Below are 25,613 nucleotides of genomic sequence, written 5' to 3' on the forward strand. Positions count from 1 at the left end.
CTGCTGGGCCTTTGTTATCCCGGAAGTTGTAACCCACCTGATAAGGCCAACAAGAGGTGCTTCAAGCAGAGAGAGTGCAGGTTCCCACCCAACCGACCTAAAACAATTTTTTCCCTGACTTATCAAAATTGCCAATGAATTGAAAAATGCATAATTTCCCCAGCTCCAGTTTCTATCCCTCTTGATTGCAAAGACCATTGACAAATGTGTCCCTTGGAAGCTGACAAAAACCCAGAAAGCAAGTCAAAGGAATCAAACATTTATTCTGTCATTTTAGGAGTAGGTCTCATGATTTTGGTGGTGACTAATTTTTTATTTTTGAGTGCTCGGGGTTGGTAAGACAGTTTCCCCTTCATAACACGTGCAACCTCGTGCATCCAACGTTGACAGGGTGCTAACAGGGTGGACATTTCAGTAGAAGGTTAGGGGTAGAAAGTCAGAATCATCATAGCTGCATGGAAGGAGGTCTAGAAAGAGGTACAGAGGCCTTTAAAGGTGGCCTGGATGATGTGGAGATGGATTAGTTTGTCAGGGTTATCGGCATTGTAGAAGGACACCTCCCCGTTCTCGTAGTCTACAAAGACATCACTTTCTGAGGACGATGCTTGATTTGAATGGTGCATGGGGATGTCCCGCCTACTTGATAACGTTCTTCTCCCATCTCTTTATTGTATCTGATCATCCAACACCCTTCTGTCTCTAGCGTATCTACTGATGTCAGGTCCAAGGCTTTGTCATCCTTGAATATCTCCAGGGCGGGATGGGCCCTGTGTGGATCCAGAGTTAAATCTTCTTTCTCTACAACACACAGAGAGGGGGTATTTTCCCCTATCCCTCATCATGCCTGCTTAAGTCTGACACACAAACACTTGTGTTTCTTTATTTGGCACTGGGGAAAGAAAGCAAGGATGGCTCCTCCATTGGGCAGCATGTGTACACACACACACACACACACACACACACACACACACACACACCCCTGGAGTGGAATTTGGTCTCCGTTGCCTGTTCAGCACTTGGCCTTTCTGCTGACACTGGTAGGAGAAGCTCAATCAAGGCCAATGGGAAGGTGGGGGGCGGCTGTTGAATGATGGATGCAGCTCATGAGACCCATTAAATTAATTGTATGTGAGGGTCATGGGAGTGGCAAGAGATTAGAAGTGGTTCCCCCCGGAGCGCAAAGACCACATGTCCCATCTCTCACCCCCCCGGAGCCAGCCAGTCTCTCACCCTGGCGTCAGATTAGAGCCAGCGCCCCTAGAGGGGAAGACCCTGTGTCCCATGCCCCACCTCCCTGAGCCAGCCAGTCCCTGCCCTGGGACTGGATTGAAGCCAGTGCCCCCTAGAGGGGAAAGGCCCCGTGACCCATTCCTTGATGTGACTGTAATTCTTGGCATGGTAAGTTTAGAGGGATCAGCTAGCAGACATAGCATGTACTTTGAAATAATTGTAGCTTACCTCGGAGAGCCTCTCATTAGCATCCTCCAAATTTCATACCCAAGTTCTCTGGAATGGGTATGAACTTTGGCTTGGTGGAAGTTTTCTTCTGATGGCTGATCAAGGCATTTCATAAATGACAAGACGTCGGCGATGAGGGGACGAGAGAGGGAGAAAGACAGAGAGATAAGGCTCCTGCTATGCATGGACTGGAACATTTTAATCTCAGACTAGGGAGCCATGTCAGGCACCAACAATGCAGGGAGCTGAGCCAATCAGTCTGTGGTTGTTACTTATTTCTATCTCTTCAAAATAGGTAGATCATACTAGTCTCAATCTTACCCTGTCTGCCTGGTGCCTTGCATCTATCTTGGACATAGATTGTAAGATCTTCGGGGGCAAGGACTATCATACATTTGAGAGTTGGCTAGCACAATATCTTATCTATCTACCCTCTATTCCCATTCCTCCAGCTATCTTTTTAAACAACATAATGTAGCAGTGAGTTCCACAGGTTAATTATCTATCGTGTGAGTATATATTTACTTTGATCAATTTCGATGTCATTCAATGTCCCATTGGATTATTGGTACCATTTTATATACCTTCTTGGTACCATTTTATATACCTCTATCATGTCATCTCTTGTCCATGTCCTCTGTAAACTAAGCAGGTTTTCAGATTGGGCGACCAGGATTGAATAGAGGAGTAGTCAATTATTTTTTGTCAAGGTCCACATTTCTTGGTCAAGGTATAGTCAAGTTCCATATTCCAGAGAAAATAATAAAAAAAAACCCCAATAATGATAAAAGCTGGCGGGAGGGAGGGGGTCTGAAAGTGTCTGACAAGCCAGATTTGGCTCACAAGTCTACCTGTTGCCTACCCCTGGAATAGAGGTTTGAAGATCTGTAAATTATATTTAAATCCCCTAAGAGAGGGAAGAAGAGCTCATAATCCATTTTTTATTCTTCTACCTTTTGAAGACGGTTCACCTTCCAGTTCCTTGCTCACCAACCTAGGCGGAAACAGAAGAGTATGGCTGAGACTTTGAAAGCCAGGCCTATGCATCCAGTTCTCTTAGAGGACTTTGAAATGGCAGCATATATGTCAATTGGTAACTGGTGTAGTTACACATAGATTCATAGACTCTAGGACTGGAAGGGACCTCGAGAGGTCATCGAGTCCAGTCCCCTGCCCTCATGGCAGGACCAAATACTGTCTAGACTATCCCTGATAGACATTTATCTAACCTACTCTTAAATATCTCCAGAGATGGAGATTCCACAACCTCCCTAGGCAATTTATTCCAGTGTTTAACCACCAATATGTCAGTGGGGAGTTGGGGGTCGGGACTGAAGGGCACTGGCAGAGCTGTGAATAGGATCTTCTGCAGTGCCTACTCACTGAAGCAAACTTAAGAAATGTTTTAAATAACCACATTGGTAACATGGTGCTAACGGTTATTGGAAATCTAACCAGGGTCAAAAAATGTAGTTAGGTCTGTTCCATTTTTCCCCTTTCTGTCCAGTTATTTTGTCCCAGTTCAGCTCCATTTCTGTTCTTTCCTCGTCAGGGTTTTGGCCATCTTAGCTGGTTCCCAATGGCATTTTGGTTAATGCACTCGGAGGAAATTTCATTTTCCCTTTTGATTTAAACTAATGGAGAAGTGAAGGAGGTTTCCGTCTGATGTATCAGAAACTTACACTCAACTTGCCTGCCTTCAGGAACAACAGCTTTGTCAGAGAGTACGTGAAAACAGCATTTGTCTTAAAGTTCACCTTTCCGGTTGGCGGGATTTTTTTTTCAGAAAGAATTTGATTTACCTGAAAGAGAGGGGAACTCATTCACCAGTGTTACTCTGACAGGAGGCCACCGGCTGGCTGTGTTATACACAGTCTTATAAGTTCTTCTTACTTAGCAGTGTGTGGTCTTGAAAGACAAGCTGCACTGCACTGCTGGTGGGGTGGGGTGATTATTTTTTTTGTCTTGTGCGTGTGATGGAGCTGCTTTTGCAGGGAATCACTGTAAACAGCAGAGTTTTCTGCTATCCCCTTCTTTTCTCCATCTTATCCCCCTCCCCATTGTTTCTTCCCCCGTACACTCCCCTCACCCCATTCACCTGCCCGTCCGCCCCCCACGGGCACTCATCATTGTACAGGAAACAGGATGATGGCTGTGCAGGGTGCCCAGCACACACAGAAGGGGAAGATGACTGGCACTAGGACGCAGGAGACAGCGTCCAGCTGCAGAGGCAGTGAGCTGGAGTGGCCAGACAGGAGAGAAGCTGCAGCATTTTGCCCCCTCTGCTCCCTGCCCAGGCCCAGTTGTGGGAAGAGGGGCTGAGTAAGGTGGAAACTTCCTGAGGGGAGGCGCAGCGTGGGAACCACAGAGCCTCCCTCTCCTCCAGCAGGCTGAGCAGAGCAAGCCCAGGCAGCTTGGCGCGGGCAGAAATGGGAGGACACAGTGGCACATGACCATGTGTGCCCCTACCATACCTTACCTTTGTTTGAGGGGCAATGTCCCCCTGCCCAAACTACACCCCTGGACACTGCTGCTTTTTATATCATCTTCTCGGATGAATGTCTGCGAGCGAATGCTGTAGCTGAGGGGCCTGACTCATGGTGAAACATGTTGATTTCTCCCGCAGGACCCCCAGCTCAGGCTGTGGTTGTCTGGGTGTGCAGTTCTGGCTGCTGCTCTGAAGTTGCTCCTGTGAAAACTGCTATATGATCGAATGCTGCAATGTTTTACTGACAAGCGCTAGGCGTGCTTCTATCTGACTAGTGGCACCTATTCAGATAGAAGCATCTCAGGGTGATGAGTTAGCGCAGGCTCAGGAGAGCTAGTTTTCTCTTACCTTGCTGGAGGAGGCTGCTGTTTGGAGAGGGGAAAATCCCAAATGCAGGACAAAAACCCAAGGTGTTGATGCCAGCCTTTCAAACCCACAGAGGCTGGGCGTGGCCGGGGGAGATTCATGGAGCTGCTTTAGGCATGAGTGGGGAAGAAGGTCCTTGAGTTCTGGCAGAAGATATGTTTGAGCTACAGGGAAGCTGGAGGGGTTAGCACTAGTCCCAGGGGCTGGACCGCAGGGTCTCAGTTCTTGGGTGGGTGGTGCTAGACAAGAGACCCTGCAAGACCTGAGCAGTACCTGGATTCTGCTCAGATTTGGGAGGCTTGATGCACATAGGATTCCCTCCCAGCAGTCTGAGTACCCAAGGGCATTGGCCTGGCCTGTGACACAGGGGCACATTGGGGCCGGTTTTATGGGCAGAATCAGGTCGTATTCTTTACAGGGGCAGCTCCAGGCACCAGCACTCCAAGTGTGTGCCTGGGATGGCAAGCCACGGGGGGCGACCTGCCGGTCGCTGTGAGAGTGGCAGTCAGGCAGCCTTTGGCGGCACACCTGCAGGAGGTCCGCCAGTCCCGCAGCTTCGGTGGCAATTTGGCAGTGGGCACGCTGAAGGCGCAGGACCGGCAGATCACCCGCAGAAACGCCGCCGAAGCTGCATGACTGCTATGCTTGGGGTGGCAAAAAACAGAGCCGCTCCTGATTCTTTAGATACCATTACGGTCTTAGGAGCAAATTAGAGCAGCCCTCAGGATCAAAGTGGAGAGCACAAGTTTTCTTCTGTGCCCTGGATTGTACAGCATTGAGTCAGGGCCTGATTATTATGCAAAGATGAAGACTCATCCTTTTAGACATGCACATCCCATTTGTTCCCCTTGACAGGGGCTCTTCGAGAAGGCAATCCGTTAGACACACTTGTATCGTTTACCTTAATAAGCAGCTGGTGTATTTCAAACCCTGGAAACTTAGAGAATATCTCTGCTACAGTCTGAATTAACCAGGAACCGTGCTCTTTGCTTCGATAGGTCACATAACCTGAGGGGGAACCAGAGAATTTCATTAACAGCACAGAACCACTTGGGTGAGAAGATCATTTGAACCTGTCCACTGCATCAGACATAAGCATGTGAGTTGGAAGCAGATCATTAATGGAAGATTGATTTGGTGCAGCTCAAACCATACAAATGTAAGCGGGCGATGGTCCCGCCATTGTGGGGAACTTCCATGCCCTCTGTACTACCCCAGTGAAATGGGCTGGCGAAAGAATCTGAGTCCTCGCTCCCATTCCCTTTACCCAGAGGCCTCCCTGCCCTCCAGGTCTCCCCTTCCACTCTCCTGTCTGGCAGAGTCCTCGTAACCCCAACAAGGCTGGGCCCAGGATTCCTGGGGGGCTCGACCCCCAGCCTTGTCGTGGTCACTTAGGGCAGGGCCAGGGTGTCCCCACTCCGGGGGGCTCTCTCTGCACTGGATGCTTCCCTGACCCGCTGATCATTACATACAGCTCAAAGCAAATACGGTGTATTAAACAGCAACCATTGTTTGGAAAAAAAACTGGGAAAGGTGAAAGGAAAACCCGTCACCCGCTCTGTGGTCCAGGGGCATCACAACCAGCGTCTCAAGGACATCAGGGCAGGTCGGTTTGTTTCTCCCACAGTCCAGGCCCCTGCCCAGGCTCTGGCTGTGCTGCAGGGACGCTGCGGGTTGGACACTTGCTCTGGCAGTGGCCACACACCCTCAGGCTCTAGGTGGCAGGACCCTTCCCCTAGAGTCGCCCCTGCTCCGTCGGGGTTACAATCCCCCCCAAGTCTGGCCTGCAGGGAGTCTTGGCTGAGGCGCCTGTGCTGGGCCCACTGCCCAGGGTCCGCCCCCGCACCCCGTCGCTCTCCACAACTGCTCACTGCCCCCAGCTCCAGACAGCTCCAGCCCCAGCTTCTCCCCGGGCTGCTCTTCTGGTTCTCTCTGGCTCTGGCTGGCCTGGCCCTGCTCCCCAGCTTGGCCCAGGCAGTTCCAGCTCCCCCGGAAGGACAGGGCCCCCCTGGCCTCCTGACTCCCTCATTAGCCTGCCTGCCCTGTCAATCAGGCTGACCTTGAGCATTGGCCTCTCTCCATCGCCCCTGGGGACTGTCAGTCTCAGGCTCCTGATTTACTATCGACCCTTCCCCTTTTGGCACTGGGAGCTAGCAACCAAAACACCCCTGCGGAGTGTTAGCAAGGGGCCAACAGTCCCCTTACATAAATATAACTGTAACAACGTTATTTATTATCTGTATTATTGTAGGGCCTAGTTGCTCAGGCATGGACCAGGACCCCATTGTGCAAGGTGCTGCACGAACACCGAACGAAAAGACGGCCCTTTTCCCAAAGTGCTTCCAATCGAAGTGTGAGACGAGACAATGGATGGAGACAGGCAGAGCACAAGGAAACGGTGAGACAGTATTGGTCAGTATCACAGACAGTGGTCTCCACACATCAGCAGCCTAACCATTGTCAGGAGTCTTGTGGGCACCACAGCAAAGGAGAGTGTTGAAGGAGGGATGTGAAGGTGGAAAATGAGTCACCTTTGTTAATGTTTGTGGGGAGTCCCTCCCAAGCATAAGGGGCACAAAGCTACTTGTTGGGCAATATAACAAGCAGGCGATGGAGGTGGGAGGCACGGGCAGCAGGAGGTGGGAGCTGACATCTTCATAGTCAATGAGAGACAATAGGTTGCGTGGGGATCTAACAATGAGGGAACTAACCATTGGAACAGCTTGCCAAGGGCTGGGGTGGATTCTCCTTCGCTGGCAGCTTTTAAATCAAGACGGGATGTTTTTCTGAAAGCTCTGCTCCAGTTCATTCAGGAACAAATGGAGAGCTGTTCTCTGGCCTGTGTGATCCAGCAGGCATAGCTGTAGTTTGACTTCTGCAGTCGGTGGGGGAGGGGGGGCAAGTCCAGCCAGACCAATGGGGCTGCACGTGTGGGGCAAATTCTGTGCCTGCCCAAGGCTTGCAGTTTGGGGGGGCAGCGCCCTCCCCCATGCCCCTGCAAACTATGCCATGCCAGGAAATCAAACAAGATGATCTCAGTGGTTCCTTCTGGCTTACCTTCTTCTGCTGCGTAGATGAACAGCCTGTCACTATGAGTGGAAATCAAGTCAGGTTTGTTATCCACAGCAGGTGCCATCAAATCGGTTTCAAGAACGCCCGGGTCTTTCTTCCCTAGAGTTTCACAGACAGTCATTGCATGGCACAACATTCAGAGGCGGCTCAGCGTGGCTTCTGCCAGCTGGGTCCAGGGGTGGATATGAGGCAGAGGGGATGGGGGAGTTAGCCGAAGTTCTCCAGTCTGTTGGTCCACCGCTCACTGCCACGGCAGGCCTGGATGATGAAGACTTTGGGTTTGCCCCGCAGGGCTCGGCAGGTCTCATTGGTCATCTCTGTGAACAGCTTCTCCAGCTTCATGTGCCGTCCCTCGGCTCCCTTCACTAACCCAGTGCTGCCGTGGACCATGAGGACAATGAAGCAGCAACTGATTGGACATTCTCGGGCATCCAGGTCATCTCGAAACGTCACTAGCACCTCCTGGAAATCCTTTGATGGGATGTAAGGGACTTCAGTCAGCGGCTGACTTTCTCTAAACACCATGAAAGGTCTTGGCTCCTGACATCAACCCACTCTTCCTGCAAGCTTATAGAGGGGGCAGGCTTGTCTAAGGGCTTTGAGGGAGGAGGCTTCCCAGGCTGGGTGGGGGAGCAGCATTGGCTGACTGGGTCTCACCCAGGGTCAGAGGGACTATACCAATTAACCTTAAGTAATTATAGACAAAAGGCTGGAATCACAACATTAGTGAATCCTCTTTTCCTTTGAGGACGAATTCCCTTTACTTGCGCTGCAGGATCCTTGATCAGTGTGTTCTCAAACTGCAGAGCTTTATACATCTTTTCCAGTGCCTCGATGTCTTTTTCTGCTCCTGGCCGATCTTTCAGCATGCAGAAAGTCAGGGCCAGCCAGGCTCCTGACATGTCGTTCGCCTACAAGAAAGACCCTTGTTGCTAATTTCTGCTTTCAGATCATTGCATGTTATGTAGCAAGATCCTAATAGCAATCTATATGCCTGTCTGTTTATCTAGCTATAGACAGATAGCTAGACAGACAGAGGTTAGCTACACTATAGATCTCAGGTGACATAGCCAGGGCCGGCTCCAGGCCACAACGTGCCAAGCGCGTGCTAGGGACGGCATGCCGCAGGGGGCACTCTGCTGGTTGCCGGGAGGGCGGCAGGCGGCTCCGGTGGACCTCCCACAGGTGTCCCTGCAGAGGGTCCACTGGTCCCGCGGCTCTGGTGGAGCATCCGCAGGACCACCGGACCCCCCGCAGCGAAGCCTGCAGGAGGTCCACCAGAGCCGCGGGACTGGCGAGCGGCAGAGCGGCCCCTGCGGTGTGCCGCCGTGCTTGGGGCAGCGAAATTGCTAGAGCGGCCCTGGACATAGCTATGTCAGGTCAGGACATGAATAGGGGTGGTCCCTGCCCTATGTAGCTGTGCCAGTGGAGATCTGTAGTGTAGATGTACCTACACTGGCAAAAAATATATATATCCTTTGGCTGGTATAGCGTATTTCCCTAGGGGAACTGATTAAACTACACTTTCGAAAGAGAGTGTCTTGCTGGTACAAGCGGCATCTCCACTAGGGGGAGTCGCTGGTCTGGCTACACTGGAAAACACTTTCTAGTGTAGACGTAACCTAGGAGAGGGGCCAGCATACAGGATCTTAGGGTAAAGATACAGGAAATAATGTACACAGAAGTTGAATTGGGCCTGTTTTCACATTGGTTTGGCAACTTATGTGGCTGCTATCTTGTGTTCCAGTGGTTAACTTTTCAGTGAAAACAAAATTAAAAAATTTTTAACTGAAAATCAATTCTCTCCCTCTCTGGTTTTTAGGAAAATTCTTTTCATCAAAAGCTTTTTTTCTCCTTTTTTAAACAAAAACATTCCAATTAAAAAAAATACAAACATGTCATGGTTTTTACAATGTCCAGAATGTTTAGTTTTTTCATAAACCCGCTCAGCAAATTTCCATGAAAATTTTCTTAAAAAAAAACAAACTCCTCCCCCAAATTTTTATTTTTTGGGGTGTGTGCATGTGTGCATTTTTCCAGCCAGATCTACTGTATACCTGGTGTAACAACCAGAGTGGGACACAAGAACTGCAGTGTGTTAAGGGCTTGCCATTATGGGGAAGTTTACTGGCATAGCTATCCAGGGTAATTTATACTGCATTTCCCATGTAAACGCTCTAGTCAGTAATAAAAGTGGCTGTGTTTTGGTATGCTTACTCAGTTTTGGTATAATTACAGGTTCCTAAGTGGAGTAATTATACAAAAATTGGTATTTTATTTATAGGCATTTATTCTGGAATGAGGTCAGCATGGGGAGTTCAGTCAGATGTGTGTGAATATTTCTAGCCTAGTGTTTTTACCTGGCATTAACTGGCCAAGGTAGGGAACACTAATAAATGCTACTTTCAGCACTTCTCAAACACTTCTTCCAGGCAACACACATTTCTCGTTTGCCCTAGGTATCGGCATCCCGTTTAAAAGAAACCCACCAGCATGGCACTCAGAGAGCACTCACTTCATTCAGTTCTCCAGCATTTTCTTTTTCTGTTTGTGAGGATGAGGCAATCCGCTCTCTGAGGCTTCTTTTTCGACCCTTTTTCGACTCCTGCTGCCATTGCGGGAGTGCTTGGAGGGAGGATTGGCAAGATAGAGGAAGTTGAAATAGGTATCAAAGCAATGTGATCAAAAAGGAAGACTTGGCCAATAGCACTTCGAGCCTGTGGACTGAGTTTTGCATACAGTTGGATTCAAAACACAGGAGAGAAATGTCATTAGCAAAAAATACAAGGGGCCTGCTCCTGTCTTGTAGGCATTTTAAAATGGCAATCCCACTTTTGAAGTTATTAACAATTCTAACATGAAAAAAGTCCAAGAGCAGCTCAGGGCAGGGGACTGGGGTGGGAGATCCCACATGATCCCCGGACCACCCCTCCCATACCTTCCCTGAATCCTGAACCTCCCCCCCACATCTTGCCCTGACGCCTGCACCCCACACACCAAACGGGAGCTGCCCCAGGTAAGCGCTTCACACCCCAACCCCCTGCCCCAGCCCTGAGCCCCCTCCTGCATCCTAACTCCCTCCCAGATCCCCACTAACTCTAAATCTGCCACTGTGAGACACTCAGCTTTTAAGCAGGATGCTTTGTGAAGATGATGACATTCTAGCTTAACCAAGCTTTCTGCACAGAATTAAACCTTCATCCTTGATGTATTTATTTGGTTGGGGGGAAAGAAAGACACCCACCATATCAATAGTGTTGCCTTCATCCAATCTACCAGTGATGCCTCCTTCATTGATTCCAGCAAGAGCTCTCTGCAATTTGCAGAGCATTTCATGTGTTAATAGGTTGTCCATTCCAGATTTCCCTTCCTTTCCTGAGTGAGTTTCCTGATGAAATGGACAGCCATGAGAGAAAGGGCAGAAAAAGAAAAAACATAGGGAGAGAAAGAGAATATGTCAGTTTAAAAATGAGTAAGAAATGGTGTCCTTTATACCCACTGAGCCACATCACTAATCCATGGAACTCCTTGACACATGACGATAATAAAGGCGATTCCTTAAGACGAACAGCAGGGTTGCAAATGTTGGCACCTCCTTGTGTGAGAATCTGTAGTACATCTATGGGAATGAGATTTCTGACAGCAGAGATCTTTCAGCTCAGCAGATGAAGGCAATATGACATCCAATGGCTGGGAGACGATGCTAAATAATTTCAGACTGGAAATAAGGCATAAATGTTTAAAAGGAAGGGTATTAACCATTGGAACAACTCACCAAGGGACAAATGCCAGTGCTTTTGACTAAAAAAAATATATTGTTGATTCAAACCCCATTTTTACACAAGACGTTGGGCCCTATTCCCCCTCTTCCGTTACTGGAAAAACTGCAACCACATTTTAAGTCAAAACAAAGCAAAAATTGCCATTTTGTTTCCAAATGTGGAGTCAAAGTGAAAATTTTTGTATTACTGGCTTTTGCCACCAAATAAAAAAACAAACAAAAAAAACCACGACATTTTTCATTGGAATGGACAGAATTCCAGCCTAGATTAAACCACACTTTTGGCATCTTTCAAACATTCTGGAGTAATGTCTATAACACTTTCCAAGTATTTGACGGTTGCAATCTACTTGATGTCCTGTTCAGGCAGGTTAATACTGAGCTGGTTGTAATTGTAAGTTGAAAGCTGCTTGATGGCAATGGCCAGGAGCTTAGTTTTGTCTGGATTAATGACCAGCCCAATGCACACTCCTTGTTTTGGATATGAAATATGGTGACATCACGACATTAAACGTGCTACGAAGTGGATCTGTAAAACCACCGTTTACTCCTTGAAGAATTCTGCACCAAAACATTTAAAATTCCACACACACTATTTTAAAATTCTGCCTATTTCATTTGTCAGAATAGCACAACATCATCACACCAGTTTCAATTCGTTTGGTAATTTATTTCAAAATACCTGTCAGCAAGTACGTCTGTAACAATATTGATAACGAAAAAGATTCAGGAAATGTTTTTTGATAAATAAGGTTCTATACTAGGGATATTAATGCAGAACTCTGAGTAGTAATTCATTTAAACTACAATACTGAACTCTATTTCCTGTATCCCTCGGAAGCAGTGCAAAGGTTTGGGGGAGTCAGGGGAAATGGAGGAGCTGAGGGAGAGAGAAGTAATTGCTGGGAAAGGACCTGGGTGTGAACCTGGAGAGTTGTTGGGTGTGGGTGGGAGAAGTATGGAACAGGGTTTTTTGGGGGGAGGGATTGTTAGGGAGTTGGGAGCCTGCCCTGTGCAGGCTCTGGTTGACCCCTAGCCTCTTCCATTCAGTCAGGCATATCTGCCCTTGTCCCCATGTGTCCCTGCACCCCTGCTCAGCCACCACCTTCTCCCCCTGTCCCCATGTGTCCCTGCACCCCCACTCCCACTCAGCCCCTGGCTCAGTGTTGTCACTCCACTAGCTCTGGGCTCCTGCCCCAGTCTGTCCCCGCAATTGCCCCTCTGATCCCCAGTCTATGTGACCCCCTAGCAGCCCTGTGTGCTCCACTGTCTGTCCCCCCATATCCCACGTCTCCTTACCATGGGGCCAGGTGAGGAGACACGGGATATGGGGGGACAGCCTCTGACCCCTCCCTCTCCACGGCTGGCTGCTCTGGCCGTGAGCCAGCTGCCCTCTTTTCTGGAGCCACAGCCACCCCTAGTGGGCGAAAGATGTAATTGCAGCGCCTCGCTGGCAGAATCTATTATTCTGCGGGGTGGGGAAAAATCTATGGGGGACATGAATTCTGTGCTTGTGCAGTGGCACAGAATTCCCCCAGCAGTAATGGTCATACTGACTCTGTGGTTCGGCAGTGAAATGTCAGCATTGAGGAAGGCTAAAGAGCAGCAGATGGATGTTCTTGATTCTTGTCAGTGGCTCCATATCAGATATCATCCTGCTCATGGGACACGTACAGTTTTCTGGCTTCTTCAAGCCACTGGAGCAGTGCACAAGGGGTGCCCCACTCCAGCAGAACAGGGGGTTAAAAGCAGCCATGGAGAGGGCTGTGGCTGAAATGAAAGGAGTGAGAGCAGCTGAGTGAGTAGCTGAGCACAGGGGTGACCAGCTCAATCAGGGCCCAGCTGGCCCTGATAAGAGGGCTGTGGGCCAGGAGCAGAGGAGTCTCACTCTAGCCCTGGAGTGGGAAGGTTTGGCTGTCTGGGACTGGGAGGAAGGTACCAAAGCACAGCAGTACTTGGGGAGCTGATGCTGTGATTTTACTGCAAGCCTCTTCTTTCCCCTAAACCTCCAGCTCCTGGAGTCCTGTGACTGTAGCTGTTTGTAGGCCTCAGGGCTGAAGACTAAAAGGTGACCCCATAAAGGTTGAGATGCCAGAAGAGAAATAACAAGGACCACAGCATTTTGATTTATTTTTTAAGGAAGCTGTGCTATGGGATGGGGTGTGCTTCCCACGTTGGCACGCACAGGGCTGAATTAGGCCTGGCAGCCAATCAAGGAGATCTAAAGAGGCTGGGCGGAGAGCCTTGATTACAGGGAAGCTCACCTGAGCAGAGGTGGGCTGGGCTAGTGTAAACCCAGGAAGCGGCTGCAGCAAAGCGCTGCCCAGAGGAAGTTTGTGTCCCTCTCTGTTTAGTAGAGAGGGAAGGGAAAGAGCGGGAGCCTGGGCCCTGAGGGAAGGGCGCACCCTGAAGACAGCAAGGTGGAGAAGAGCACCTGGGGGACAGGTAGCGAGCAGCAAGACTGAGGACTGAACAGACCTGGCATGCAGAAGAAGGGGTCCCTGGGCTGGAATCTGGAGTAGAGGGCAGGCCTGGGCTCCCCTACCTGCCACGGGGGAGGCACCAGCAGGGCAGCGAGCAGGAAGACTGGCTGGGTCGTGCAGGAGTGGCTGAGTCAAGGCAGCGGGCAGGAGGGCTGCCTCATGCTGCGGGTGGAAAGTAACTTTGAAAGGGATCCTGCCTAGTGACCGGGCTGGAGGGCTGAGTCAGGAAGAGGCAGCAGCAGCTCCTGGAGTGAGAGAGAGGCAGAGAGATGGCCTGCAACCGCAGGAAGGCGTGTTGGCCTCATGATGCTAAACCCCAGAGTGGCCAGGAGGAGGCACCCTCCTAGCGGTGAGTGGGGCACTGTCATGTGCTGTACAAGGTGGTGCTAGATGAGGTCTGGCTGGGGCATTCTGAGATCATGCAATGGCTGCCTGATCTCTTGGGAGTGATGGTTTAGTGGCTAGCTCAGGGGAGGGGAGGGGAGGGGAGTGGGGACTGGTAGGTTAGAGCAGGGAGGTCTGGGAGCCAGGACTCCTGGGTTCTCTCCCCAGCTCGGGAGGGGAGTGGGGGCTGGGATGTAGTTAATCCACCTGTGACAAAATTCCTCCTCTACCTTGGTGGGTCCTGCACTTATTTGGCGGATTTGCCCACCTCAGTGATCATCCCCATAGTCTGGATCAACTCCTCCTGTGTCTGATCAGGAGTTGGGAGGTTTGGGGGGAACCCGGGCCCGCCCTCTACTCTGGGTTCCAGCCCAGGGCCCTGTGGATTGCAGCTGTCTATAGTGCCTCCTGTAACAGCTGTCTGACAGCTACACCTCCCTGGGCTACTTGCCCATGGCCTCCTCCAAACACCTTCTTTATCCTCATCACAGGACCTTCCGCCTGGTGTCTGATAACGCTTGTCCTCCTTAGTCCTCCTTGTGCCTCTTGCTCCCAGCTCCTCACACACCCTTCCTCTCCTCTGGCTCCTTCCTGCCTGACTGGAGCGAGCTCCTTTTTAAACCCAGGTGCCCTGATTAGCCTGCCTTGATTGGCTGCAGGTGATCTAATCAGCCTGTCTGCCTTAATTGGTTCTAGCAGGTATCTGATTACTCCAGTGCAGCCCCTGCTCTGGTCACTCAGGGAACAGAAACCTGCTTCTTCAGTGGCCAGTATATTTGCCCTCTGCCAGATTCCTGTACCCCACTGGCCTGGGTCTCTCACACCACCCCTAATTGCCATGGCTATGTCAGCCTAACTTTTCAGGCCTAAGTGTGAGCTCTTTGGGGTAGGCGCTGTCTCTCACTGTGTGCCTGAGCAGTGCCCAGCGTGACAGGAAGCCTGATCTCAGTTGTGCGGCATGCGGGGTGGGCAGTTCCTGGTGGGACGGGGGTCCCAATCTCAGTAATAGAAATAACAGAGCAGAAAGTGAGGGTCACACACTCTGGCAATGCATCTTCCATGCAGGTCCCATGAAAGTCACCCCTGGCATTAACTCAGACACTCCCCACCAACACCTGCTCCCTAGGCCTGCACTGCTCTGATTTCTTCCCGAATTGCATCATAGCCCCCATGCTCTGCTGCAGAGAGACCTCTGATAGTTAGCAATAACTTTCCCCTTCTGATCTCTCCAGAAGTGGGGCAGAGAAATCCTAGGGGTGTGTGTATGGGTCCAGTTGGGTGAGCACTTCTGGGAGATCAAATCAGCCTTCAGTTTCCTGGCAGGAAAGGAGCTAAAAAGTTTCTTAAAGGGAAAGTAAAGGACAAATATCCAGAATGGTACTTACTCCGCCGTTGGCTCTGCCCGTGTGTGTGTGTGGCTGGGCGCTGGCTCTCCTGGCACTTAAAATGCGAGCTGTTCCTGCGCACGCACTCTTTGGTTTGTGTTTCACGACTGGGTTCCTGCAGGATTGGAGGAAAAAGGGTGCGAAATTCAAGTTATCTGTAAATAGCAATTAGTTGAGTCATTTTATTGCAGCTCTCCCAGAGTCAGTCCAAAGCAGGGGTGGCAAAGTATGGCCCAGGGGCCACATCCAACCCTTCAGACATTTTAATCTGACCCTGGAGCTCCCACCAGGGAGTGGGCAGTGCGTGCTGTGGCTCCACATGGCTCCTGGAAGCAGCAGCATGTCCCCCCTCCAGCTCCTATGGGTAGGGGCAGCCAGGGGGCTTAGCATGCTGCCCCCACCCCAAATGTTGCCCCTGCAGCTACCATTGGCTGGGAACCATGACCAATGGGAGCTACAGTGATGACACCAGCGGACGGGGCAGCATGCAGAGCTGCCTGGCCACGCCTCCGCGTAGGAGCTGGAGGAGGCACATGCTGCTGCTTCTGGGAGCTGCTTGAAGTAAGCGCCACTTGTAGCCTGACCCCCGACCCCCTCCCAAACCCCAACCCCCTGCTCAGGGGCAGCTCCAGGCCCCAGCACGCCAAGCGCTTGTTTGGGGCAGCATGTGGAGGGGGGCGCTCTGCCAGTCGCCGGGAAGGCGGCAGGCGGCTCCGGTGGACCTCCCGCAGGACTTTAACAAACCTTTCCTGGTGTTCACTGATGCCTCGGACACGGTGCTGACGCAAACTGATACTAAGGGGGAGAGACAGCTGTCAAGATTCCTCCCCCACTCTGAACTTTAGGGTACAGATGTGGGGACCAGCATGGACACTTCTAAGCTTAATTACTAGCTTAGATCTGGTAATGCTGCCACCATCCAGAAATTTTAGTGTCTGGAGCACTCTCTGTCCCCCCAAAATCTTCCCCTCCCTGGGCAGCCTTGAGAGGCTTTTTCACCAAGTTCCTGGTGAACACCGATCCAACCCCTTGGATCTTAACACAAGGAGAATTTAACCATCTCCCCTCCCTTCCCTCACCAATTCCTGGTGAGTCCAGATCCAATCCCCTTGGATCTTAACACAAGGAAAAAAATCAATCAGGTTCTTAAAAAGAATGTATGTGCTGTCAAGGTGGTGCTAGATGAGGTTGGGCTGCGGCATTCTGGTTCATGCATCGGCTCTTTTCTGGAGCCAAAGCACCCCTGTGGCGAAGAATGTTTAATTGCGCGCTCTGCGCAGGATTATTTGCTGCGGGGTGGGAAAATCTTGGGGACTGATTCTGTGCTTGTGCAGTGCACAGATTCCCAGCAGTAATGGTCTACGACTTGTGGTTCTTAAATGTCAGCATTGAGGAAGGCTAAGAGCAGCGATGATGTTTCTTGATTCTTTCGTGGCTCCTATCAGATATCATCTCTGCTCATGGACCGTTACACTTTTTGGCTTCTTTCAAGCCATGGAGCAGTGCACAAGGGTGCCACCATTGGTGTAAAGCAGCCATGAGAGAGGCTGTGGCTGAAATGAAGGAGTGGAGCAGTGATATAGCTGAGCAGGTGGTGACAGCTCATCAGGGCCACTAGCCCTGTAGAGGGCTGTGTGGCAGGACAGAGGAGTCTCACTCTAGCCCTGGAGTGGAGTTTGCTGTCTGGGACTGGAGGATACAAGCGCACAGCAGTATTGGGAGTGATGCTGTGATTTTTCCAACCTCCAGCTCCTGGAGTCTGTGACTGTAGCTGTTGTAGCCTCAGGGCTGAAGACTAAAGGTGACGCCATAAAGTTGAGATGCAGAGAGAAATCACAAGGACCACAGCATTTGATTTTTTTAAGGAAGCTGTGTTGGGAGTGGGGTGTTACACGGTTGGCGCACAGGCTGATTAGGCCTGGCAGCCAATCAAGGAGATCTAAGAGGGGGCGGGAGGCTTGATTAAGGAAGCTCACTGAAGAGGTGGGCTGGGCTAGTGTAACCAGAAGCGGCTGCAGCAAGCTGCCCAGAGGAGTTGTGTCCCTCTTGTTAGTGAGAGGAAGGAAGCGCGGGAGCCTGGCCTGAGGAGGCGCACCTGAAGCGCAAGGTGGAGAGACACTGGGGACAGGTAGCGAGCAGAAGACTGGACTGAACAGACCTGGCATGCAGAAGAGGGGTCCTGGGCTGGAATCTGGAGTAGAGGGCAGGCCTGGTGCTCCCCTACCTGCACGGGAGGCGCAGCGAGCAGAAGACTGGCTGGGTCGTGCAGGAGTTGCGCTGACGTTGCTATGCTCGGGTGGAAAGTAACTTTGAAAGGTCCTGCCTGTGACCGGGCTGGGGGCTGAGGTCAGGAGAGGCAGCGCAGCTCTGAGTGAGAGAGAGCGAGAGATAGCTGCAACCGCAGGAGGCGTGTTGGCCTCACTGATGCGTAACCCAGGTGCCAGGAGAGGCCCTCTAGCGTGAGTGGGCAGTGTAGCAAGTGGCCTAGGTTGAGTGCTGATAGGGGGCTCTGAATCGGCATGGCTTGCTGTGTCTCTTGGAGTGATTGTTAGTGGCTAGTCAGGGAGGGAGGAGGAGGAGTGGGAATGGTAGGTTAAGACAGGGAGGTTGGGGCCGGACTCTGCGGTTCTTCCCCAGTGTCTGGGCTGGTATGTAGTTAATCACTTGACGAAATTCTCCTTACCTTGTGGGTCCTGCACTTATTTGCGGATTGGCACTCAGTGATCATCCCATAGTCTGGATCACTCCTCCTGTGTCTGATAGGAGTTGGGAGTTTGGGGAACCCGGGCCGCCCTCTACTCTGGGTTCCAGCCAGGGCCTGTGATTGGCTGTCTATAGTGCCTCCTGTAACAGCTGTTCACAGTACACTCCCTGGCTACTTGCCATGGCCTCTCCAAACACCTTCTTATCTATCACAGACTTCCCCTGGTGTCTGATAACGCTGTCTCCTAGTCCCCTTGTGCTGCTTGCTCCAGCTCCTCACCCCCTTCCTCTCCTCTGGTCTTCTTTGCCTGACTGGAGCGAGCTTCCGTTTAACCAGGTGCCCTGATTAGCCTGCCTTGATGGCTGCAGGTGATCTAATCAGCTGTCTGCTTAATTGTTCTAGCAGTCTGATTACTCAGTGCAGCCCCTGCTTGGTCACTCAGGACAGAAACTGCTTTCTTCAGTGGCCAATATATTTGCCCTCTGCCAATTTCCTGTACCCATGGCCTGGGTCTTACACACCCCTATTGCCATGGCTATGTCAGCCTAACTTTCAGGCTATGTGAGCTTTTGGGTAGCGCTTCTTCACTGTGTGCTGGCAGTCCAGCGTGACGGAAGCCTGATCTCAGTTGTGCGGGACTGAGTGGGTGGGCAGTTCCTGCGGGTGCCCATCTCTAAAGAGCAGAAAGTAGAAAGGTCACCACACTGCATGAATCTTCATGAGGTCCATGTAATCACGCCTGGCAGTAACTCAGAACTCCCCACAACACTGCTTCCCTAGCCTGCACTGCCTGATTTCTTCCGATTGCTCTAGCCCCCATGCCTGTGCAGAGAACTCTGATAGTTAGCAATAACTTTCCCTCTAATTCTTTTCTGGGCAAGAGACATCAGGTGTGTATTTCCAGTTGGGTAGCACTTTGGAGATCAAATCAGCCTTCAGTTTCCTGGGCAGGAAGAGCTAAAAGTTCTTAAGGAAAGTAAAGACATATCCAGAATGTACTTACTCGCCGTTGGCTTGGCCGTGTGTGATTTGGCTGGGCGCTGGCTCTCCTGGCACTTAAATGCGAGCTGTTCCTGGCACGCACTCTTTGGTTTGTGTTCACGATGGTGCACTGCAGATTGAGCAAAAGAGGTGCGAAATGTCAGTTATCTGTAAATGCTTAGTTATTGCAGCCTCACGAGTCATCCAAAGCAGGGTGGCAAAGTATGGCCAGCCACATCCAACCTTCAGAATTTATCTGACCCTGGAGATCCCAGGGCGCGCAGTGCGGGCTGTGGTCTCACATGGCTCCCTGAAGCAGCAGCATTCCCCCTCAGTCCTATGGGTAGGGGCAGCAGGGGCTTAGCGAGCTGCCCCCCCCAAATTTGACCCTGCCAGTACACATTGGCTGGACGCATGACCAATGGGAGCTACCAGTAGACCAGCGGACGGGCAGCTGCGAGCTGGCTGCCACGACTCGCGTGAGAGCTGGAGAGCATCTGCTGTGCTTACTGGGAGCTGCTTGAATAAGCGCCACTTGTAGCCTGACCCGACCCCTCACAAACCCCAACCCCTGCTCGGCACTCCAGCCCCAGCACGCCAAGCGCTTGTTTGGGCAGCATGGGAGAGGGGCGCTCTGCATCGCGGGAGGCGGCAGGCGCGTCCGGTGGACCTCCGCAGGACTTTCACAACTTTCCTGTGTGTCACTGATCTCGGCACGGTGTGACGCAAACTTACTAAGGGGGAGACAGCTGTCAAGATTCTCCCCCACTCTGACTTTAGGTACAGTGTGGGCAAGAGACACTTCTAAGTTAATACTACTTAGATTTAATGCTGCCACATCCAGAATTTTAGTGTCTGAGCACTCTCTGTCCCCCAATCTTCCCTCCTCGGCAGCGTTGAGAGAGCTTTTTCCAAGTTCCTGGTGAACACCGATCCAACCCTTGGATCTTAACACAAGGAGAATTAACCTTCCCCTTCCTCCCTACAATCCTGTGAGTCCAGATCCATCCCCTGGACTTAACACAAGGAACAAATCAATCAGGTCTTAAAAGAAGTCTTTATTAAGAAAGAAAGGTAAAATCATCTCTGTAAAATCAGGACAGAAATACTTACAGGGATAGATTCATATAGCCCAGAAGCCCTCTGCTAGGTTCAAAGTTGCAGCAAGAGGTAAAATCTCTCAGCAAAAGGACATTACAGTGAGAAACAAAAGACTAACCTTGCTGGCTTTATTAAGTTTGAAACAAGAGAGACTGATTAAAAAATTTGGAGAGCCTGGATTGAATCTGGTCCTTTCTTTCCCGAAACGATACCCCAACAAAGAGCACAAAACAAATCACTTCCCCACAATTTGAAAATATTTGTCCCTTACTGGTCTGGTCGGTGTCAGGTCTCTGAGCTTCTTAACTTACAGTAAAAGAGACATTACCCTTACTATCTGTTTATGAACACCCTTATTGACCGAAGAACTTTGCCCCAGGAGCAGCACTATCGCGCATCGAGAAGGAATGCTGGCCGAGGTTGGGCCTCAAAAAACTGCAGCTGTATCTTTTGGGCGGCGCTTCACCGTGTACGGACATTTGCCCCTGACGTGGCTACATCAATGAAGGGCTTGCCAAGCTGCTGAGATGGAGCTGCTCTCCAGAGTCGCAATGCGAGGTGGTCATGTGAGGGGAGGCCATTATAGCTGATGCTTTATCAGGGCGGGGCCTGAACTTCCTTGTATGTATAGCCGACGGTGGAGAGACGTGAAGAGTGGGGGTTGTTGGTTTTCTGTGTTTCCGGTGGTTGCGTGCAGAGGGGGGGGCACAGGACCGGAGAGGGATCGGACCCGGCGATGCGCTGGAGGATAGACCGCCGCGATCGGTGACCCGGAGGACCCAGTCAGGGTCACAGCGGTTTGGAAGTGGAGGAGAATGGCTCGGAGAGAGGCCGGTACCTTCACCCATTCAGCCAGAGAGGTGAGGGAAGGAGACAGAGCGACCTGTTTTACGACCTGTTGTCCTGGCAGAAGCCAATGGACAGAGGGGCTTGGGCCAGGGGCTATCAGAGCCCTGGAAGCAGGGGGGCTCGGGCTGGCGAGGGGAAGCAGGCAGAGCCCACCTGGATGCAGGGAGACTGGGATGTGCTGTTATTGTGAGAGGCCAGGCCTGAGCCCTGAGAGTTTCCTGTGCTGGGTTCAATGCTCAATAAACCCTCCTGTTTTATGCTGGCTGAGAGTCACTCTGGGCTAGAGAACAGGGTTGCATCAACCCCTTTGGGGGGTGGAGGCCCTGGGGGTCCAAAGCAAGGGGACTCCCTGAGGGGCCCACGGCAGAGACAGACATGCTAAGGCTCCAAGAGGTGTGGCTCCAGGAGGTGGAGGGGCCTGACCCCGAGAGAGAGTGGCCCCCCGAGAATGGCTGTCGCATTGAAAGGGGCACCCCGCACGGACCGCATGTGCCCATGAGTGGGTGCTATCTGTGAGTCTGTGACACCAGTGCCAGGCGCCCCAGAGGGAATGAACAGAACAGGGAATTATCAAGTGATCCAGCCCCTATCGCTCATTCCCAGATTCTGGCAAACAGAGACTAGGGACACCTGGAGCATGGGGTTGTATGTATCCCTGCCCATTCTGGCTAATAGCCATTGATCGACTCATCTATTTTTTTTTTTATCCCTGTTATAGTCATGGCCTTCACAACATCCCCTGGCAAGGAGTTCCACAGGTTGACTGTGCGTTGTGTGAAGAAATACTCCATTTGGTTTGTTTAAAACCTGCTGCCTGTTAATTTCATTGAGTGACCCCCTAGCTCTTGTGTTATGAGAAGCAGTAAACAACACTTCCTTATCTGCTTTCTCCACACCAGTCACGATTTTATAGACCTCTATCATACCCCCCTTAGTTGCCTCTTTTCCAAGCTGAAAACTCCCAGTGTCATTAATCTCTCCTCATACGGCAGCTGTTCCAGACCCCTAACCAATTTGTTGCCCTTTTCTGAACCTTTTCCAATTCCAATAAATCTTTTTTGAGATGGGGTGACCCCATCTGCACACAGTACTCAAGATGCGGATGTACCGTGGATTTATACAGAGGCAATATGACATTTTCTGTCTTATTCTCTATCCCTTTCTGAATGATTCCCAACATGCTGTTGGCTTTTTTGACAGGCACTGCTCATTGAGTGGATATTTTCAGAGAACTATCCACAGTGACTCCGAGATCTTTCTTGAGTGGGAACAGCTCATTTAGACCCCATCGTTGTATATGTATAGTTGGGATGATGTTTTCCCATGTGCATTATTTTGCATTTATCAACATTGAATTTCATCTGCCATTTTGTTGCCCAGTCACCCAGGTTTGCGAGATCCTTTTGTAGCTCTTCCCAGTCTGCCTGCGACTCAACTATCTGGAGTAGTTTTGTATCATCTGCAAATGTTGCCATCTCACTGTTGACCCCTTTTTCCAGCTCATTTACGAATATGTTGAATGGAGCTGGGCCCAGCACAGTCCCTGGGAGACACCACTATTTACCTCTCTCCATTCTGAAAACTGACCATTTATTCCAACTTTTGTTTCCTGTCTTTTAACCAGTTCCCGACTCATGAGGGGATCTTCTCTCTTATCCCACGACAGCTCCCTTTGCTTAAGAGCAAAGGTGTGTCCTGGCAGTAAGAACTGATGAGGCTAAGCGTCTCCAGGGAGGAAGCACAGGGACAGGTCCTGTTGGGCCTTTGTTACTCCAGCTTTGTCGAGACTATGGCCTGGTCTACACTACGCTGTTAAACCGATTTTAACAGCGTTAAATCGATTTAATGCTGCACCCGTCCACACTACACTGCTCTTTATATCGATTTAAAGGGCTCTTTAAATCGATTTCTGTACTCCTACAAAACGAGAGGAGTAATAATGCTAAAACGATATTACTATACTCGATAGGGTTAGGTGACAAGCAAAATCACGTTATTAGCCTCATTATTTTACCGTAGCTACCAGCAGTGCACGCTCCAGAAATCGACGCTGGCCTGGACCATGCGACCACACAAGCCGAATTAATGGCCTAGTGTGGACGCACACAATCGACTTATAATATCTGTTTTATAAAATTTGGTTAAGCTAATTCGAATTTATTCCTGTAGTTGTAGCCGTAGCCTATTGTGATTTCCTGAGGGCTGAGCATCTGAGATATCCACCTGATGAGGTCAACAGGGTGCTGACAAGCAGAAGAGCGGACAGTCAGCCACCGACAGGTGCTCACAAGAGGCCGATGGCCCTGTCCTGTCTCTGGAGGATATTGGGGATCTCTGAGTGGGAATGGGCGTCTGTGACATATTGATGTCTTATGAGAGGCATGTTGGATGTGCTCCTGGGGTGATATGGGGGGTGTTCCCTGAGCATGAATTAAAGTAGAGTCGTTTCCCCACATAGATCCGTGGGGCAGGTTTGCTCTCATCCACAAAGTCACAGTGACGTTGGAACAAAGACCGGAGACGGAGGTGGCATTTCATGCATTGCCAATCCTCTCATGATTTTATGCTAGTCTTGTATTATTTATGTTTTCCCTCTGAAGTTCATGATTACAGGGAATCTCAGATCCTGCTATTTTAAAAAAGTCTAATTTTTGTAGACTAGGCGAATAGCAAAAATGCAGATTTGTGACTGCAACACTTGGCAAATTCTGGCACAGCCTCCCTGCTCTAACCACTAGATCCCCTCGCCTTCCAGAAGCCAGGGAGAAAACTCAGGAGATCTTGGTTCCCAGCTCCCTCCCGCTCTAATCCACCAGCCCCACTGCCTCTGCAGCTGGGAGAGAAACCCAGGAAGTCCTGCCCAGCCACCCTGCTCTTAACCATAGACCCATTCTTACATTCTTGTGTGGTTTTCCACTGTTCTCACACACGCGCAAGCCTGGATACTCAATGGAACCAAGGGCTAAAGGGCAGGGAGAGGAGATTTGCAGGACGAGAGAGCTCAAGTTTTCATGCTAGCGGAAAAAGCGTTGCTTTTTGATCGCAGTGGATTATGCCCATTGGACCCCAGCGTGGGTCTGGCCCCACTCAGTCAGTGGCAGCGAACCACAATGCCTGCACGTTCCTGTGTGCACACGCAGGGGACCTGCTTACAGACTGAGCTGCCACGGGGGACAATGTAACACTAGGCCAGGAAACTTGGTGAGTGGTTTGTTAATGAAAGGACAAAAGACGAAGGTTTGTGGCCTCCTCTGTCCTGCGTATACAATGAAGGGTGAAAAAATTAGCTGCCCTCATATGTATTCATTTGCTATCTACTTGTTCTTTGCTGTCTGGGTTATGCTGTCATAAACCGATAGCTAAGGTTAATGTTTTTTCCCTGTAACGGGTTAACAAAGAGAACCAACACCTGACCAAGACAATCAGGAACCGTTCAAAGTCATGGAGGAAATTTTGGGGTCTGAGTCTTTGTCTTTCTCGCTATAGAGGGATCTTTCGAATCTTCAACTTCTATCTTCGTTTCAGCGTGAGTACAAAGGATGCAAAACATAGGCTTTTATAGTTTGGTTTTGTATTAACATGTGTGTAGTTTGCCTGAATGTTTAAATTGTATTCGTTTTGAATAAGGCTGATTATTCATATTCTTTCGTTTAAGTATAGCTCTATGGTATTGTCAACCTTAAATGCAGAGATACATGTTCAATTGTGCTTTTTTCTGTTTTCATATAAATTTGTCTTTTAAGGACTGTTGAGTTTTCTTCTCTTGGTAGGCTAAAGGAACGAAGGGAGCAATTCTCTTTGTGTTAGATCTACGAGGTAGCTCTGAGCACACGGAATGGTGGAGGGGAAGAGATAAATCCTATCTCTGTTTCCCTATTGGTGTCTCTTTGTGGAATAGAGAGAGCTTCTGTATTGTGATGTAAAAGAGATTTCAAACTCTCAGGTTAGCCAGAGAGAAATCGGGTGAGGATGAGGGGGAAGGAAAAAGGGTTATTTCCTTTGTGTAAATTCTCAGGGCTTCTGATTTGGGGTTCCCCAGGGAGGGTTGGGGAGAACCAGATGGGGCCAAAACCCTGGAATTTTTGCTGGTGGCAGCGAGATCAACTCTAGCTGTACTAAGCTTAGAGGGTCATGCAGGCACCCAGATTCTGACGCTAAGGTCCAGATTGGGGGTTATTGCTAATAGCTAATCTGCATTCGGAGATTTCCAGGGGGACCCTGATGGCAGCGTTGTAAGTAATCCCAGATCACCGGGGCGGGAGGAGTCCTGACTTGACAGCTGCTGCCTTTGGTGACATGACCCAGAAGATGGTCCCTCCAAGGTACGCGGCTATTTCGGGTTGCCCACAGAGCCGTGTCGGGCCGGGCTGTGCGAGTCCGAGACGGTTGTGCTCACAGCAAAACAAACTTAAGGAATAGGGACCCCACCTCGCAGGATTTGGTACTGTCTGGACTAAGCATTGTCTGCATAGGAATGATAACCTGTCTAAGGTGTGAGTGTACAGGTATACTCTTTCTGGCAAAAAGCCGTTTTTTTTTGTTTTTTGCTTCTATTTACACA

The 25,613-nt window shown here is 50.4% G+C and overlaps 1 protein-coding gene across 1 annotated transcript; it reads right to left on the reverse strand.

Moving 5' to 3' along the window:
* Window positions 1–2,425: 2,425 nt before the first annotated feature.
* On the reverse strand, window positions 2,426–8,286 carry LOC116824092 (caspase-14-like). The gene is made up of 6 exons (XM_032779136.2): window positions 8,149–8,286; window positions 7,630–7,855; window positions 7,370–7,483; window positions 5,214–5,320; window positions 3,141–3,260; window positions 2,426–2,452 (listed from the first exon to the last, which is right to left on the reverse strand). Exons 1-6 carry the CDS (start codon window positions 8,284–8,286, stop codon window positions 2,426–2,428), a joined length of 732 nt encoding a protein of 243 aa, XP_032635027.2.
* Between the last annotated feature and the right edge of the window lie 17,327 nt (window positions 8,287–25,613).

The sequence above is a fragment of the Chelonoidis abingdonii genome, chromosome 4, assembly GCF_003597395.2.
Source record: "Chelonoidis abingdonii isolate Lonesome George chromosome 4, CheloAbing_2.0, whole genome shotgun sequence".
NCBI lineage: Eukaryota > Metazoa > Chordata > Testudines > Testudinidae > Chelonoidis > Chelonoidis abingdonii.

Coding starts and splice junctions, on each gene's coding strand:
- LOC116824092 (XM_032779136.2), bottom strand. CDS start 8,286: ATGTCAGGAGCCTGGCTGGCCCTGACTTTCTGCATGCTGAAAGATCGG. Junction 5,321..7,369: donor CATCTACGCAGCAGAAGAAG/GTAAGCCAGAAG, acceptor GTTCCCCCTCAG/GTTATGTGACCTATCGAAGC. Junction 3,261..5,213: donor TACACCAGCTGCTTATTAAG/GTAAACGATACA, acceptor CCTCTCTTTCAG/GTAAATCAAATTCTTTCTGA.